The sequence below is a fragment of the Phycomyces blakesleeanus genome (genome assembly GCF_001638985.1).
Source record: "Phycomyces blakesleeanus NRRL 1555(-) unplaced genomic scaffold PHYBLscaffold_16, whole genome shotgun sequence".
In the NCBI taxonomy this organism is placed as follows: Eukaryota; Fungi; Mucoromycota; class Mucoromycetes; order Mucorales; family Phycomycetaceae; genus Phycomyces; species Phycomyces blakesleeanus.
The window spans coordinates 774,016-793,487 of record NW_017265149.1 but is presented as its reverse complement, the minus strand read 5'-3'; the positions used below and the strand labels follow the sequence as shown (position 1 = coordinate 793,487).

At 35.0% G+C, this 19,472-nt stretch overlaps 2 protein-coding genes across 2 annotated transcripts; both read right to left on the bottom strand.

The window, feature by feature from the left end:
- Positions 1 to 8,028: 8,028 nt before the first annotated feature.
- Positions 8,029 to 9,429, bottom strand: PHYBLDRAFT_126072 (GATA-type zinc finger transcription factor; the record flags this gene model as incomplete). The annotated part of the gene is made up of 2 exons (XM_018429078.1): positions 8,665 to 9,429; positions 8,029 to 8,256 (listed from the first exon to the last, which is right to left on the bottom strand). Coding segments are annotated over exons 1-2 (846 nt in total), but the record flags the coding sequence as incomplete, so codon positions are not given.
- A 4,801-nt stretch (positions 9,430 to 14,230) lies between these two features.
- On the bottom strand, positions 14,231 to 15,818 carry PHYBLDRAFT_170685 (hypothetical protein; the record flags this gene model as incomplete). The annotated part of the gene is made up of 5 exons (XM_018436409.1): positions 14,231 to 14,421; positions 14,838 to 14,871; positions 15,122 to 15,146; positions 15,369 to 15,477; positions 15,725 to 15,818. The coding sequence occupies 5 exons, from the start codon at positions 15,816 to 15,818 to the stop codon at positions 14,231 to 14,233; spliced, it is 453 nt and encodes a 150-aa protein (XP_018289360.1).
- Positions 15,819 to 19,472: the final 3,654 nt, after the last annotated feature.

The following is a 19,472-nucleotide window of genomic DNA, read 5'->3' as shown; positions in this document are numbered from 1 at the left end:
AAAACGGAAAACGTCGAAGTGGTTGGCGATGCCCAAGTCTATCAAAAGACCAACATCAGCGGCAACCTGGCCTCGCTCACTGTCGAAGAACTCTACGACAAGGATAAATTCGATCTCTCCACCATGGAGCCCGGAGATGTATTCCAGTTGCTACAGTACGTTCATGTCACTTAATTTTCTTTTCTTTTATTTTCTTTTCATAATTGATCTCTCTTCTCCCTGTTTATATTTCATCCCCATATATATACATATATACATACTCCCTTCACATAATTATTATATTTATACCATTACTCCCTAATTTCAATCAAACTTCACAATTCTATTTATTGTGCCCTTTGTGCCCTTTGTCTGAGAGTGTGTACAAAGCTTCTTCTTTTTTTGGTGCTTGTGTGCCTGGAAAAAAATTCCCGGATTTTTTTTATAAAAAAAAGAAGTCCTTTGTGAACACACACTTTTTTATGTTACTATATTTTATTCTATTCTATTTTACTTTTACAAAACTTATTAGTATAATTTATCTCCTACTCAACCAACAATTCAACCAATAATCATTCCCCTTCTCCCCCTCTACCTATCAATCAATCAATCAAATCTTTCTCTCTCTATATCTGTCTTCCCCCCCTCCCCCTATAAATTTTTATTTTTATTTTTTTATTTTTTTTTGGTCATGACAAATTTTTTACTAAACGTCACATCTTCAATTTTTTTATTTTTTTTAAAAAATCAATAGGACAAACTCCGAAGGTTTGACTTCTGATGAGGCTGCCCGCCGTATGGAAAAGTTCGGTCCCAACAAGCTTGAGACCAAGGAAGTCAACCCCCTCCTCCAGTTCCTCGGTTTCATGTGGAACCCTCTCTCCTGGGTTATGGAGGCTGCCGCTTTGGTTTCTATTGCTCTGTCTAACGGTGAGCACCGTGCTCCCGATTACCCCGATTTCATTGGTATCGTACTCCTCCTGATTGGTAACTCTGTCATTGGTTTCATGGAAGAACGTCAGGCCGGTAACGCCGTCAAGGCTCTCATGGCTGCTCTCGCCCCCGAGTGCAAGGTTAAGCGTAACGGTGAATGGCACACTATGGAAGCCTCTGAGCTTGTTCCCGGTGATGTTATCTCTATCAAGCTCGGTGATGTCATCCCTGCCGATGGTCGTCTTATTACTGTAAGTATACTTTATTAGATATTTTTAAAAAATAATAATAATACTAATAAATCTTATATAGGCTCACGGTCAAGTCTCTATCGATCAAGCTGCTCTTACTGGTGAATCTTTGCCCGTCGGCAAGGAAGCCGGTGACGAAGTATTCTCTGGTTCTACTGTCAAGCAGGGTGAGGCTGAAGCCATCATTATCGGTACTGGTCTCAACACTTTCTTCGGTCGTGCTGCCAAGCTTGTCGGTGAGGCTGGTGAGGATGTTGGTCACTTGCAGACCATTCTTGCCAAGATTGGTAACTTCTGTCTCTGCACCATCGGTATCTTCTTGGTCATTGTCATCATTGTCCAGTACGCTGCTTTCCACTACACCTACCGTCGTGGTGTTGATAACATGCTTGTCTTGCTCATTGGTGGTATCCCCATTGCCATGCCTACCGTCTTGTCTGTCACTCTTGCCATTGGTGCCAAGCAGCTTGCCGAGCACAAGGCTATCGTTACCCGTATCACTGCCATTGAGGAGATGGCTGCCGTCACCATCTTGTGCTCTGACAAGACCGGTACCTTGACCCTCAACAAGCTCATCGTCGATAAGCCCACCATCAAGACCTACGCCGAGTTCAACGGTGACGATATCATCCGCCTCTCTGCCTACGCTTCCCGTACCGAGAACCAGGACGCCATCGATTTCTGTATCGTCAACTCTCTTCCTGACCCCAAGCTCTCCCGTGATGGCATGACCGAACTCGAGTTCAAGCCCTTCAACCCCGTCAACAAGCGTACCGAGATCACCTACCGCCGCAATGCCGACGGTGCCGTCCTCCGTTGCACCAAGGGTATGTCCCACACCATTCTCGATCTCTGCACCCGTGACAAGACCGAAGAACAGATCAAGGCTCTCAACGACGATGTCGACGAGTTTGCCCGCCGTGGTCTCCGTGCTCTTGCTGTTGCTGTTGATGAAGTCCCTAGCGGTGAAGTCGAAGGCGAAGGTCTTGGTATGCGTCTCATCGGTCTCTTGCCCATTTACGATCCCCCACGTTCTGATACCAAGGAAACCATCGATCGTGCTATTGCTCTTGGTGTCCAGGTTAAGATGATCACTGGTGATCAGCTCGCTATCGCAAAGGAAACCGGTCGTCGTCTCGGCATGGGTGACAACATGTTCTTGTCCAAGACTCTTAAGGAAGGCCCCCCCGCCGGCTCTGGTTATAGCAACGTTGACGAATTGGTCCTCCAGGCCGATGGCTTTGCCGGTGTGTACCCCGAACACAAGTACGAGATTGTCGAACGTCTGCAGGCTCTTGGTCACATGACCGCCATGACTGGTGATGGTGTCAACGATGCCCCTGCTCTGTCCAAGGCCAACGTCGGTATTGCTGTCGACGATGCTTCTGATGCTGCCCGCTCTGCTGCCGATATTGTGCTTACCAGCCCCGGTCTGTCTGTCATTATTGAGGCCATTATCGGTTCCCGCCAGATTTTCCAGCGTATGCGCAACTACTCTATCTACACCTGCTCTGTTACCATTCGTGTTGTCGTCGGTTTCTCTATCTTGTGCTGGGCCTTCCAGTTTGATTTCCCTCCCTTCATGGTCTTGATTCTCGCCATTCTTAACGACGGTACCATCATGACTATCTCGACTGATCGCGTCAAGCCCTCTCCATACCCAGATGCCTGGAACTTGCGTGAGATCTTTACCTATGCTATCATCTACGGTCTTTACCTCACTGCCTCCACTGTCGTTTTCTTTGCTGTCATCTTCAAGACCACCTTCTTCCAGGACAAGTTTGGCGTCCACAGCTCTGATGATGCCAACGACTACGTTTTCCACTCTGTTATCTACCTCCAGGTTTCTACCATTTCCCAGGGTTTGATTTTCGTCACCCGTTCGCGCGGTTTCTTCTTCATGGAGCGCCCCTCAATCATGTTGATGTGCGCTTTCGTTGTTGCCCAGTTGGTCGCTACCTTCATTGCTGTCTATGCTGACTGGCCCTTCACTTCCATCCAGGGTTGCGGTTGGTCATGGGCCGGTATTGTCTGGATCTGGAACTTCATCTGGTTCTTGCCCATGGACTTCCTCAAGTTCGGTATGCGTTATCTCTTCGAGCCCAAGAACACCCTCCAGGAGTCCAAGACCCCCATGGCTGGCCAGTCCCGCCGCGCCTCTGCCATGTCTGGAACCTCTTCGGCCCGCTACTACGCCAACCGCACCCGTTCCCTCAAGTCCCTCGAGCGTCCCCAGAACTTTGCCAAGAACCTCTTGGGCAAGAACAAGCGCTCCATGGATGCCAAGGAGATGCGTCGCTTCTCTTCTGTTCAGACCAACCACGCCGCTCAGGTCTTGAACTCTTCCAACTCTCACTCATAAACTACTACAACAACCCCCCTAAAAAATGGAATCGTATAAGTAAAAAAAAAAAGTATTATTATATCTATATAGATCTTTTATACTTATATGTTTCTTGTTGTTGTTGTGTGTATGTGTAAATTTTCTCTCTCTCTCTCTCTCTATCTACTTATCTCTCTACTTATCTCTCTCTCTACTTACCTCTTTACTATCACACTCTATCTATCTCTTTTAACCTCTTCCTTAACTATTCTTTTTTTTATTTTATTCCTTACTTTTATTTGTTTTCTTTTTTTTTTATTTACAAGATTTTTCTCTCTTACACACACTTACATAAAATAAATCTTTCGCTACATATATAAAAAAATATATATATTATATATATATATATATAATTGAATTAAAAAATAATTTGACTCTCTCTCTCTATAATTCTATTTTTTTGTTGTTGTTGTTGTTGGCTGTTTGTATTAATGATTTTATTATTATAAGCAATATATATATATATATCTTTACACCAAAAGAGAAAAAAAAAATCGGATAGTCAAAATTGGATAGTTAATATGTAAGGCAGTAGAAAGAAGAAGTATAATTTAGTATTAAATAACAACAACAATGAGTATTTTTAATATGTATCTATGTATGTGTTTTGTGTTTTGTACATTGTGAGAATTTTGACTTGCATATTTGTATTTGTATTAATATTAGTGATGTGCGTTTGTTTGTAAAGAAAATCTAAAATTCAAAATTCAAAATCCAAAAGGAAAATAAAATAAAGTACAAGGAATAAAGGAAATTTATCATTTAACCATTAGGAAAATTGTTTCTTTATCTATCTATATGTTCAAAAAAATGTACACAGTGCTTCTCAATATCCAATATAGCAACCAATTAAAGATCAATTAAAGATCAATTAGTATCCATGTCATTTCATAATTCCAAAAAAAAAGAGAGAGAAAGAGAGAATAGGTATATTATTTTTCCCCTTTTTTTCTTTCTTTCTTTCTTTTCAAATTTAACAGTTTAACAAGAGTACAGTATTATGTAATGACGGCAATTGCAAATGATGATCTGGATGAATTTTATTGTTGAAGCAATTTCCGTTCATCCCGAACAATTCTTTTTTAACAAAAATATATATATACAGTTTATTAGAAGCCACAAACACAAGAGCACATACTTATTTACATTTGGTGGTGGGAAGTAAAGGGTTGGGGCTTTTGTGTGAGCGACATGATCGTCATAATATTCTTGAGATACTTTAGTGCCTCGTCTCTATCAAATTTCATTACCGTAATAATAGTATATAAAATTACCATTGTAGTTTCAAACAATCGCCATAGGTATCTCATTCAAAGTTGGCCCAACAGAAACTTTGTTGCATTTGACTGATATAATGAAAATAAAAAATAAACGCCTTTTTTTTTTGTTTTTTTTTTTTTTTTTTTGGTTTGGAGTATATTAGCAAAGAAAGCTTTATGGTTAATTACACTCTCTGTGCTATTATTATTATTATTATTATTATTTTGTTGCTTAGAAATGGCTGTTGGATGGGATAGGGTTTTGTTTTTGCTTATCGTGTGTATAGACAGGGATCAAGATCCATTTCTTATTTTCTTATTTTCATGTGCTTCATTGCCAAGTTATGGTTTTGCCGATATTTTTGAATCACATAGTCCAGTATTAGATTGCCCTTCTTTCCTTCTCCTTATTCTTTATCACTAGACTGATAGCATTTATGTTGAAGTTATCAAGGTCATTATTACATGTGGCGCCTAACCTTACTTCTTTTTTTTTGCCACTGCCCAGAATTGGTCAATTAGGGTTTAGAGTTCAGGAGAGCAACTGAAGAAAATAAATACATTTTGTTAGAGATTTTCATTAATCTGAATGCGTGAATGGGGTGCATTGTCCATAATTATAATTTTGTGGCTATGTTTTCTACATTTCACCAAGACTAATGTATATTTATATACACATGTTGACTGTAATCAACCCTGCAGTAGAAGAAAGCGGCTAAGATGGACATTATGTTTGCTTCTCGTAGTAAGCCTGGTTAAAAAAAAATTGCATGAATACCGTTTCTGAACCAAGCTTCGTTAGGAAAGTTCATACCAGTTGTTTTATGCTCTTCAGTAGAGGACAGATAATTTACAACCTACCTTATTTTTATAGCTTTCTTTCTTTCAAAAGAAGAAGAAGAAGAAAAACCCCCCCTATAGCTTTATCATGCACAATATAACGTACATAATCATATTTTGTTTTTTTTATTCTTGTCTCCTTTCCATTCATACGGATATCTTTATCTCTTGACTTTATTCTTTTTCTTTCTATTTCTATCAGCAGTGGACATGCCAGGGACCATTCATTAGAAGTCACGGTCGAGTGTTTAGAATGAGTAACAATTATCTCGGGAATACATAAATTTTGCCATTGTTATGGTCCCCTTTAATACCAAAATATTGTACGTGTTGAATCGTAAATTCGAATAAAAAGACAAATTTTAATTTTTGGAGTGTAATGAACCGACTTGGATACTAATGAATTTTTTTTTAATTGGTTATTGAAAAGGACTGTAAAACATTATGTGATTTGGTGGAATTTGTTCAAGAACCTAGGACAAGTATTAGAATATTAAGCTAGTATAAATAAATACACTGGTTTTCTTTTAGTAAAGTCTATTTATTGTTGATAAGGACTGACATATGTCACTCTGGTCTTTTAGTATTGTCTGTGTTATAGAGAAACCCTTACTGTTATTATTATTATTTTTATTGTATCCCCATGACAATCCTTATTCCGCCTTTTTTTTTTTATTATATATATATTTTTTATATTACTTTTCACCACCTCTACCACCTCTACCACTATTGATATTGCTACTCGGTGGGCTACTAGCTCACATTGCCTCTACCTAGTATACATATATATATATATATATATATATAAAAGGTATATGTGCGGAAGGAGAAAACCAAAACCTTTTTTTGTTTTTTTTTTTGTTTTTTCTTTGTTACTATATTTTTCTATACTATATTTCTTTTCCTGTCACAAAGTTCTGTGTATCTTATCTCTATCTCTGTCTTTATCTTTCTCTCTTTGCCTATATATATAATTTTTCAAGAGATTAGATTAGGCTGACTAGGAAAAAATAAAATAAAAAATAAAAAAGAATGTTTCACCAGAGTTGTTTATTTTGCACATGAAATATACATCGATCTATATGTTGGATACTTTGATAACCATATGAATTTATGGCTATAGAGTATGTCTTTGAGTTTCTTAAATAATAAAAATAGATGAATAAATTTTTATTTTATTTTATTTTATTTTATTTTATTTTATTTTATTTTGTGTGTAAGTGTGAATGCGAGTGTATGAATGCGAATGTGTAATATTGCATTGCTTTGTATTTAATATGTAAAGAAAATAAAGAAGAAATCAAGGCTATAGGACACGAAAGAATTGAAACAAAGGAAAATTTGAAACAAAAACAAAAACAAAAATAATATTAATATTAATAATAAGAGCGATGGGTTTTTGTGTGCAAAGTGTGCAAAATGTGCAAAGTGTGCAAAATGCACAAGTATATATGAAAAAAAAAATTGTGTACAAAATTTTATGTGTAAATAGAGTAAAAAAAAAATGGGGAAAAAAGTAAAATAAAGAAGAAAGGTGACATGGAACATAAAGCAACGTTCTTTTCTTTTTTTTTTGGGGTCTATTTTTTTTTTGGTTGGGATTTTTTTTTCTGCTTCTTCTTCTCCCGGTCGACAGGAGAGCAAGAAGATGTGTATAGTAAGGACACCAAAAGGAAAGGGGAATATGAGTTATAGACATAAAAGGAGTTTGTAAAAAAGAAAAAAAAATAGAATAAAATAAAATAAAATATATATATAAAATAATAATATTAGTGGTAATAAGAAAGGGCATGCAGATAGATAGATAGATAGATAGATAGATAGACAGAAAGACATATAGAAAGAGAAAGAGAGAAAGAATATATAGATATATGGTAAGAACTCAAGGTTGATCTTGGTGTTGTTCTTGTGTGTAAAGAATCGATCGAAGGATTTCGCATCGTCGTTCAAGCATACCCAGAAACCCATGCATCTGCCCAAGGTTCATCCGACTGAGGAGAGATGTGAACCGGCTGTCATCAAACTCGTTCCAGGTCTTGCCAGTCGAAACAAGAGGCGAAATGGCAGGAGTAAAGAGGAGGGGTGGTGTTGGCAAGGGTTCGGTCACAAATGTAACAGGATATCCTAGTGGGAGTGTCAAGGGAATAGTATTCTGGTTCTGGTTCTGGTTCTGGTTCTGGTTCTGGTTCTGATTCTGGTTGTTGTTTTCATGGTTTTCTTTAATATTGATATTGTTGATATTGTTGATATTGATCATAGTGTTGCTGTTGTTGTTGCTGCTGTTAATGTGAAGATCTTCAGAACTCTGAAGGCTTGGTCGCTTGGCTGGTCGTTGTTGGATCTGGTCATCGGATCTCTGCTGGAAAGTCTCGACTGAACAGCCTCGCCGACGCTTCTGGATGGTTGGCTTGCGCATAGCAGCAGGTCTGTCTCGGTGATGAAGTTTGGCGTATAATCCACAGGCATTGCAAACCGATTCCCCCCGGTCATTCTTACGCCAGAGTGGGGTGTTTGTCTGAAGACAGTTGGCACATTGCTGGGAAGGAGAGTCGGCTACTGATGCTGTTGTTGCTGTTGTTACTGTTGTTGCTGTGTTTGTTTGTTGTGGAAGCTGTGGTAAAAGCACCTCCTGTGAATCACATGTTTGTTCGAGATTATTGATGGTAGACAGGGGTGGAGAATTGTCTGGGTTGAATGAGTGAATGTTATGGTTATGAAAGTCATGTTCATGTTCATGTTCATGGGTTTGGTGATGTGGGTGAGTAGAAGCAAAATCGAGGGTCGGGGAGTGAGAGATATGGATTGCGGTAGGTGGTGGGGATGATAGAGGGGAAGTAGGGCCAGCTACTTTAAGGACAGAAAGTGGAGGTGAAAGTGGTTGAATCGTGGTTGAATTATTATTGTTAGTATTATTGGCAGCAGTAACAGTGACAGCAATTGCAGCTGCAGCTTTGATGGCAGCAACAGTAATGGGATGAGATTGTTGTTTGTTGGATTGAGATGCTTGCTTTTGTCTGACATGAAGGGGACGGTGGTTGCCATATTGCTTGTAGTAGAGGCCACATGCGTTGCAGAGAGAGTGGGCGCGGTCAGGGGTGCGTCGCCAGAGAGGAGTCTTGGTAACATGGCAATTGAAGCATTCTTGCTGGCGCACGGTTGGGTCTGGAGTAGCTGGATCAGAGCGGCAAAATTGGTTGGTCTCTTTTGGGGATACAGACTGTGAGTCATTATTATTACTAGTATTGTTGTTGGTATTATTCGTGGTTGTGGTTGTGGTTGAGGAGGCCATTGAATCGTCTTCGAATTGAACATATTGGTCGAGTGATTCGGTTGGCTGAACTTGGTTTGGCTGGTGGTGGTAAATGTTTGGAAAGGTGTCGAGAAAGGAGTTTGAGGCGTGAAGATGGATTGGGTTGATGGTTGAGAGAGTTGGACTGTTATTGAGAGAACCGGCACCAGCGCCGGCTGTTGATGATATTGGAGAAGGGAAGCTGCTGAAGACAGTCTGTGCATCAGAGGAGGGTGAGGGTGAGGGGTGGTTGGATCTGCAGGCATCACTCAACATTTGTACAAGATGTTCCTTGTCAAAGAATCTCTCTGAAGGGTAACCAAGCATATAATTTCCAGATTCTGTCATGATGATATAATTCTTCTCTTATAAAAATAATAAAAGAAGTAGGTAGATGATGTTGATAGTCGAAAGAAAAGAGAAAAGAAGAAGAAGAAGAAGTATATTTTGTTTTTTAATAATGTAAGAAGCTCTCTCTTTTTTTTTCTTTTTTTTCTCTCTTTTTTTTTTTTTTTTTTTTGCCAAAGAAAAGAAAAGAAGAGAAACCAGAAAAAATGAGGATCTTTTTATGTTGTTTGACCCGAGATTTGACTAGCGAAAGGAAACACACGCACAAACAAAATAAATAATAATAAAAAAGTATTTTGACTGCCACACTTTTTGCTGGCTTTTTATTTTTTATTTTTTTATATTCAATGTTCAAAATAACCTCAGAGTAAGATCTATACCTATATAGTGTCCTGCTTATATTTCATTTTATTTTAATAGTGCAGCTGTTTGGTGTTGACTAGATGTGATCTGTGGTTGCCTGTACCTGAGTGTTCAGGTTAATTGTTTTTGCTTTTTTTTTTTATTTTCTGTCGTGACTCGGAACTTAAAGGTTAATAATAATAATATATATAAAAAAGAAAGAGAATGAGGAGAGAGGCAAGAAAAGAAAATAGAAAGGGTAGTGCAAAGATGGCACAATATCGTCTTGTACTATGATTTCACAAGCTTTGTTCTTTTTTAGATCACTTTATAATTCAACAATAATAATTTTACTTTCTATTCCACTCAACCAGCCAACTTTCTTTTTATTTGCTTTTTTGGCTTATCCTACCAATCACTCACTTTAAAGCAATCAATCAACCTCTAGCGGTGTTTGTCTATTTCATCCGATCAAAGCTGTTGTTCACTTGATTGGTCCAAGATTACAAGGCCTCTTGTCTTGTGAGCACAAGATATAGTGATAACAAGGAACAGGAACATCATAGCTGATGCCAGATTCGTACTCTCTTGTTTATTCTTCATATTCATATTCACCGAAATCACGGTCCATAATATACACACTCTATTCCAGCCCTTGACATTCAATACAATACCCAGAGGTCTTTATCATCTACCTATTGTTAAAAGTAGAATATGAGTGCTTTATGTGTTTCATAAAATATATTTTTATTTTTATTTTTATTTTTATTTTTATACATTTTATATTTCTTTACTGGGTGTAGTAAGATAGATCGTGACTAGCCAATGATATGCTCCGAATCCTTGATAAGATACATAAACGAGCTCTTTATATAAATATATAAATATATAAAAGGTGTACAGTGCGCCGACTGTACGATCAGCCAATCATTCGGCGGTTACTCATAGATAAGCCTATTTGAGGAATCACTAGTTGTGAAGGTGCACCTGATGGAGGATCTCTCTCTCTCTCTCTCTCTTGCTTACTTTTATTTATATACTTTATAATACACTCTCAATTTTCTTCACCACTATTATCACTAATTACATACTACTTACCCAGTACTTAGTGCTCAGTGCTTAGCGCTCAGTACTTGGTACCAACATTATTATTATTCATCTTTGTTTGATAAAACAGAATTCGTTTTTTTTTATTTATTTTTTTACCCATGATAAACAGGTACATATAGCAATAATAGCAATAATGAAAAAAGTAACACCTGGTTACATAATAGGAACCTTCTGATAATCCAAAGAGTACACACCATGGCTGAATGCCATAATAGCCTTTGACTCCATGGCATCCAAGCATATATATATTCTATCTGGTTTTTGATCCAAGTACAAAAAAACTGACCAGAAAGCTGGTCAAGTCATTCTGTCTTTTATTCTATATAATTTTTTTTTTGAAAACAAAAAATAAATAAGGATCCGACTATCATACACGCGAGAGATAATCATTATTTTTTAATATAACATTTTAATTTATACTTTTATATATATATATATATATATATATATTCTTGAATGAACAAAGCACAAACACACGCACACGCACACGCACACACACATGCACGCGCATGTATACATGTAATATAAGCATATTCAATACAAGCACGGTCCCTGTCTATTAGCCTTATTACTGTCTTTATAATAATAATAGTTACTTAAAAAAAAGAGATCAATTTAACTCTTTCTTTTCAATAGTATGATGGATAGATTCCATTTATAGGCTATATAGAATACATTGTTCTAATAGAAAGAAAGAAGGAAGGAAAGAAAGAAAGAACACTATAATATATATATATATCATTATTCAATTATTCAATTTTTGCCAAACATTCGGATTGAAAATAATAATAATAATATTTATACAATAATTATAATATAATATAAAAAAAATAGCTCAAGGTAGCACCCGTACATCGTACAAACAATGACCATCACCAGAATTAAATATTGTAGCAAGAATTGAAACACACACACACACACACATATATATATATATATATATAAAAGATAAGCAAAATAAAATAAAATAAGGATATAGTATGTAAATCAAGACAAAACCAAATATAAATTAGTCAAGCCAATCAATCAAAAGAATAAAGAAAGGAAAGCAAGAGAATGACTTGGCTTGGACGGATTCTTTTGACTATCTAATCTTTACTATTACTATATCTTGAGAAAGATAGAAATGCTATTGGCTTTTGGTATCTTTTATTATTATATATATATATAAATATAAATATAAATATAAAATTGATTAATAAAATAAAAAATAAGGCCACCAGTTTATCCAATTGCAATGCAATGTAATGTAATGTAATTTGTATATAAAAAGAAAAGTAAACATTATTATCAGCAGATTGTATTTTAGATGTAGATTTTTATATGATTTGATTTCGATATGATATGATTATCTATAGTTGCTCTATTTGTGTACTGTGTTGAGAATAAAGTCAATGCCTATTACAAGTATCAAAACAAGAGATAAACCTGCAACACCAGAGCACACGATTAGTCAATCAAGTTTGTTTAACATATTCTTTTGTTTCATTTAGACTCTATTCAACCATCTCTGTAATCACACACAAAAAGGAAATACAATACTAACCCAATTCATATTCGTAACATCAAAGCCATGTTAATGTAGTGTAAAGATGTCAAGGTAAAGAACAAAAAAGGGCTCAATACATCATACAAGTGTCTTTAAAAGAATAGTCAAAATAAATAAAGTATATATACGTGCGTGTAACTCAATTGAGTCATGTACAACCTTCTTCTTATTCTTTTTACTTGCTCTCTTTGTTCTTCTTCATTTACATCATATATACCTGATTAAGGAAACAAACAGGAAATTGTGCCATTACTGTACTCTCATTGTCCTACAAGAACCGACATATAGCTCCAAATGCTAAGCCTACACACAATTCTATTCTATTCTACCTTTATTTATTTAGCTTTGTGTAAACAAGTCAAACATAAAAATAAAAATAAGCATGTTCTTTACAAGCAATCAACCATGCAACATCCTTTTTGTATAATTGTTAAACAAAAACAAAAGCCAAATAGACAAGCAAATATATACATATGGCTACACACTAAATTCCATAAAATCATACTCACCAACAAAGAAACCCAACCTTTGTATTGCTTGACCTTATTACTCTATTGCGCACATTCCACTATACACGTGCATTGATATTCTCTATTTTGAGATAAAATAACAAGAATATATGTAGATGTATACAAGAAAACTGACACACAGTTCTGTACGCGGAAAACAGCTCAAAGTGGCGTTGCATTTTTCTATTACACTACATTACATTATAATTTTTACTAGAACTACTAAAACAATCATCAGTATCAGTATCAGTATCGGTATCGGTACCATTATTTATATTTATTAACAGCAGCCTACCCAGTACTGTTCTAGCGTGTGTTATCAACTAATCTCACTAGAATTCAGGTAATTAGAACCATTAGCCAAAATAATCATAATAAAAATATTATTATTCCATATTAAATATTTCCCCGCAAATAAAATATACAATATATATATATATATATATAAGTTGGTGACCCAGGAAATACAAACAACAATTGCGTACAAGTGCGCAAGAATATGTTTTTTTTTCTTTGTGTTTGTATCTTTTTTTTTGTACGCTTTAATTTTGGTGCTCACTTTTGAGTCTGAACGTGTATCATTCATTCATTTTTGGTGTTTTTAAAAGATAAGCTATTTTATATATATATTTATTATACTTTACACTAAACTACAGTACAGTACACTATAATTTGTACATGATCGATTTCTTTTGGAAGTATCAGTGTTTCTATTCTGTATACACTTTACACCTTTAAAACATTTTTATATCATTAAACGGCGTAACCCCAAATATAGTGTACGTGAATTTGCACATATATTGTACACTTGTTCTTTTTCATTCATATTCTTTTGATTTTTCTGTGCAACTCAATTGAAACAGTCAAAATAAGGCAAAGATATATATATATATATATATATACATAATTTTTCTTTCTTCTTTAATTACTTTATTAATTTATTCAACTTATCTTTGGCTGTTGAATTAAACAACAAAGATAAGGGTTACTTTATGTAACATCATTTACATTACATTACTGTTTGTTATATATATACATTCACGCGCAATGATATTCAGGAACACGATCGGGTGTAGCCGTCAATTACAGAAAGAACCCAATAACGATAGTTTCTATTATACCAAAGAAGCAATAAAATACAATATGTCTCTTATTTCTCTATATGTGTATTAAGCTAATACTGTAATTGGTAGCAGCAATATACCTACATACATATATGCATGTATCTTAACCAAACAAAAGAACCCTGAACCAAATATCTCTCTCTCTCTTTTTTATATATATATATAGTTTATATTACACACATACACAAGGATATATATGTATATGTATAAGACTCGTTTGGCATTTTATCTACACGAGCATGATGCCGATTCTACCTTTAATCAATTAAGAAGAAAGTCAGTCTCACAACAGAGCCACACAGTACTTTTTATGGCTAAAATAGACATGCAATTGATCCACGCAATATTGCCTCATCCTCATTCTCAATCGTATTCGCATTATTTTTTGGCTCTAATTTGCTCTTAGTACACCAGAAGATTATCATTATCATTATCATTATCATTATCATTATCATTATCAATATCATTGTCATTACAATTACAATTACTAGTATAGCTGCCCTGTCTAAAATACATATTTATATTATATTTCTAACATGTATTTTTAGTATGAACACAAAGAAATCAAAGGGGGTTGACTGTTGCAATTGATATTCTATATTGTCATTAATAAGTAATAAAAAAAAACAGAAAAGAGAAAGTTTTTTGGATCTATTCTTTATTGTCAAATATCTTTGGGACATTTATAGATCAAGAGTCTATTGAACCACAAAAGTCTTTAACAGTAACTGACCTTGGACTAATATATTAGTCCTTGTTGCTCAGAATTATAAGAAATTATTACTGTCATTATTATCATTTCAGTAAAAAGAATAACATTAGTAACAATATCAATCATTTCAATATTAAGATGAAAGAAAGAACGAAAAAAAAAGTTTCAATTTGATCCAAAATCGCTAATCTCTTCATCTTTTTTTTTACATGGCTCTCTAAATATATTCGCATATCTGTATATCTATATACAAACAGACCGTATACACAAGAAATCAAATCAAATTCAGGGCTTGATTTCTTATTTGTTTGTATTTTTTGCTTTCTTTTTGTTTTGTTTTCTATAGTGTAGACAGTATGCACTGAATAATGCCTGTAGTAAGAATAAAAACAAGGGATATATAAACCAAGAAAGTCATGGCAATAATCGCATTTGTATAGAACTGAGCTTTTGCGTGTTAGAAACCTAAATTTGCATAAAGAAATTCGTTTACATTTGCATTCCAAGGACATCGCTCCCTATAAAATGAAATATATCAAATAATAAATAACGATATTGCCTTGTATTAGGAGTATTATCAACTGCTCATCTTTAACATAATCTCCTATTCTACTCTTTATTTATTTATTTATTTATTTATTTATTTCGTTTTATCTAACAAGTACTCATTAATACACCATTATAATCAATAGAAGCTAATATTAAACAGTATCTACTTTTCCAATTATTGAAATACTAACCCAATAACAATACCGAATACCTCACACACCACCATTCCCCCAAACTTGGTTCCCTCGATTATATTCTCTTTTTTATACATCTCGTCAACTCTTCTGATAGCTTTGGCCCCTTTATCGTTACATTTGATTATGAATTGTGATGAATTGAGCTGAATTACACCCCTTCATTGACTCTTTGGCAAGGTTGGCTTATGATCTGGAATATGTGAGCCAAAGCCTAAACAGACGAGATATCTGATAATTGTCTCTCTACAGATGAATATTTCTATTTTCTTTAAAGAGGCTCTTCGCCTAGAGTATGCGGCAAATTGGGTCCTTTCGAACCACTTGCACAAATTATATTACTGTCTTCTCACTAATCTTTCTAGGTCCTACAAGCCGCTTTCTTGGGTCTGAAGATTTTATTTTAACTATTCTCTTAATGATGTACTTGACATTAGGCAGGCTCATGCCAACAGCCCATGAAATCTGAATTACTTTGACATCTGCTTAATGCATGTATACAATGCATTCGTCTTAGTAGGAATCCTATTTTTCAAAAGGAACATGTGTGTTTTCTGATGATGTGTCTTGCATGTTGGATTAGATTATTAAAATGAGCAAGAAAACAATGCTCATGTTTTTATTTTTTGTGGGTGTCAAAACGATTTAGATTGTGAGTCTTTAATCTTTTGACAGAGTAATTCAAAACTAGAGTTGACTTTAATAGATAGATTTCAAAAACGCGTATAATAATATTATATACTATTTCACTTCATTTGTTTAAATAAAGTATATGTAACTTTGATTTTATTAAGGTCTTTTATATATTGATAAAAAAAATTAAAAAAAAAAAACAAAAACAATTAAAGTCGGTGAACACTCAAGCCTAGAGCTTTGCTGAGCGGGTTCAAGGTGGTACCTTGGCTTTACTTTATCTAAATATTCAAAAAAAAGTTGAGATTAGTATATTGTCAATGAATGTTTTTATTTATTTATTACATACCTGCTATAAATAAAAATATTGCTTATCTTGAGGTATGGTCAGCTCAAGATTCTCTCGCAAAAACGAGAGAGACCCGGTTGGAGATTATTATCACCTTAATAAGCCGCTGGGCAGATAGAGCCACTGGCTAGCACACAAAAGTGTAAGGTGTGTTCGCCACTACGTCCCACCAAGCGTTTAAGTCAGAAAACCCTCAGAGTTTCCCACGTTTTGTATAAGAGAAAAAAAGCAGCATCCGCCATCAACATTACAATCAGATTATGCAACAGGACCTCTTCCCAACCGAGGTTGAGAAATTAAGGCCGCTTACAAATGCCACGTCATGCGCAGAAGACTTGAGATGACTACAATCTAACATCGAACACGCATGGCAGAAAACCCTCAGATCCCTACGAAATACGCGAGGCATAGACTGACAAGCTCTATACCGCATCGATAATTAAGCATAGTTACCGGGACCACAGCTTATTATTGACTTGCATCTTTGTACAAGATAGAATGATAATATCTGATTTTACTGTATCAATTAAAATGGAGAAGATACAAACCGCGAGTAAAGAAGAAAATTAAAAAATCCCATTCACTCCCCCGTTTTAAAAGAAAAAAAAATTTTCTTCAAAGCCATCTGGGCGTAAAAGTAAAAGTCACGGCGCATAAAATAAACATCGGGTTCTGAACAAAAAATGCGCCCATATTCTTTTATTAACATGTGATATATAAGCCTCCCAAAGGATTTGTTTATTTATGAGTGAGAGATATTAAGCTGTCTATATGTAAAGACTAATATTTACGTAGCATACAACTTCTTCTTGCTAGAAATATACTTTCAAAAAACGTATATATATTTATTAAATCATGTAACTTGGAATTTCAATGTGGAATCCAAATAATTGGTTTATTTAACAACTCCATTTAAAACATCTCTACGACTCGAATATTTATGAAAATAAAATAAAAAAGAAATAAAAAGTTAAAATGTACTTTCAATTGCATTATTACAAGTAAACCAATCAATATACAATAACTGTAATTGCTATTACGATTGACTCAATTATATAATGTATCACTTATAAGAATCGTTTTGCAAAATAGTACTTCTTCACTGGTATTTGAGAGGCTTATATATATCACATGCTGATAAAAGAATATGGGCGCATTTTTTGTTCAGAACCCGATGTTTATTTTATGCGCCGTGACTTTTACTTTTACGCCCAGATGGCTTTGAAGAAAAATTTTTTTTCTTTTAAAACGGGGGAGTGAATGGGATTTTTTAATTTTCTTCTTTACTCGCGGTTTGTATCTTCTCCATTTTAATTGATACAGTAAAATCAGATATTATCATTCTATCTTGTACAAAGATGCAAGTCAATAATAAGCTGTGGTCCCGGTAATTATGCTTAATTATCGATGCGGTATAGAGCTTGTCAGTCTATGCCTCGCGTATTTTGTAGGGATCTGAGGGTTTTCTGCCATGCGTGTTCGATGTTAGATTGTAGTCATCTCAAGTCTTCTGCGCATGACGTGGCATTTGTAAGCGGCCTTAATTTCTCAACCTCGGTTGGGAAGAGGTCCTGTTGCATAATCTGATTGTAATGTTGATGGCGGATGCTGCTTTTTTTCTCTTATACAAAACGTGGGAAACTCTGAGGGTTTTCTGACTTAAACGCTTGGTGGGACGTAGTGGCGAACACACCTTACACTTTTGTGTGCTAGCCAGTGGCTCTATCTGCCTAGCGGCTTATTAAGGTGATAATAATCTCCAACCGGGTCTCTCTCGTTTTTGCGAGAGAATCTTGAGCTGACCATACCTCAAGATAAGCAATATTTTTATTTATAGCAGGTATGTAATAAATAAATAAAAACATTCATTGACAATATACTAATCTTAACTTTTTTTGAATATTTAGATAAAGTAAAGCCAAGGTACCACCTTGAACCCGCTCAGCAAAGCTCTAGGCTTGAGTGTTCACCGACTTTAATTGTTTTTTTTTTTTAATTTTTTTTATCAATATATAAAAGACCTTAATAAAATCAAAGTTACATATACTTTATTTAAACAAATGAAGTGAAATAGTATATAATATTATTATACGCGTTTTTGAAATCTATCTATTAAAGTCAACTCTAGTTTTGAATTACTCTGTCAAAAGATTAAAGACTCACAATCTAAATCGTTTTGACACCCGCAAAAAATAAAAACATGAGCATTGTTTTCTTGCTCATTTTAATAATCTAATCCAACATGCAAGACACATCATCAGAAAACACACATGTTCCTTTTGAGAAATAGGATTCCTACTAAGACGAATGCATTGTATACATGCATTAAGCAGATGTCAAAGTAATTCAGATTTCATGGGCTGTTGGCATGAGCCTGCCTAATGTCAAGTACATCATTAAGAGAATAGTTAAAATAAAATCTTCAGACCCAAGAAAGCGGCTTGTAGGACCTAGAAAGATTAGTGAGAAGACAGTAATATAATTTGTGCAAGTGGTTCGAAAGAACCCAATTTGCCGCATACTCTAGGCGAAGAGCCTCTTTAAAGAAAATAGAAATATTCATCTGTAGAGAGACAATTATCAGATATCTCGTCTGTTTAGGCTTTGGCTCACATATTCCAGATCATAAGCCAACCTTGCCAAAGAGTCAATGAAGGGGTGTAATTCAGCTCAATTCATCACAATTCATAATCAAATGTAACGATAAAGGGGCCAAAGTTATCAGAAGAGTTGACAATGAAGTATTCGGGATTGTTTAGGAGTTAATATCTCAATATTGGTAAAAGTAAATACTATAAAGTGTTATTTATTTAAGACATAAAATAATATTGTTTTTATCTGTTACTGTTAAAATTCTTGTTGTGTAATGGTTGGTTTACACTGTATGAGTGTGTAGTGTACATGTGCCAGGTGTATAACAGTTCCGAATATAGTTAACTTGTCAGGTTCATTAGCAATAAGGAACCAATGTTTGGCTGTGAAGTCTGTTCTTCACTCAATTGTGGTGTGTATACCACAACTCTAAAAACGACTTTTAAACAGAAAATCCGCTATAAATATAAATTGACTAAGCAAAGCTCTTTTGTATGCGTAATAAAGCTGGTAGGGCATGTTACGAT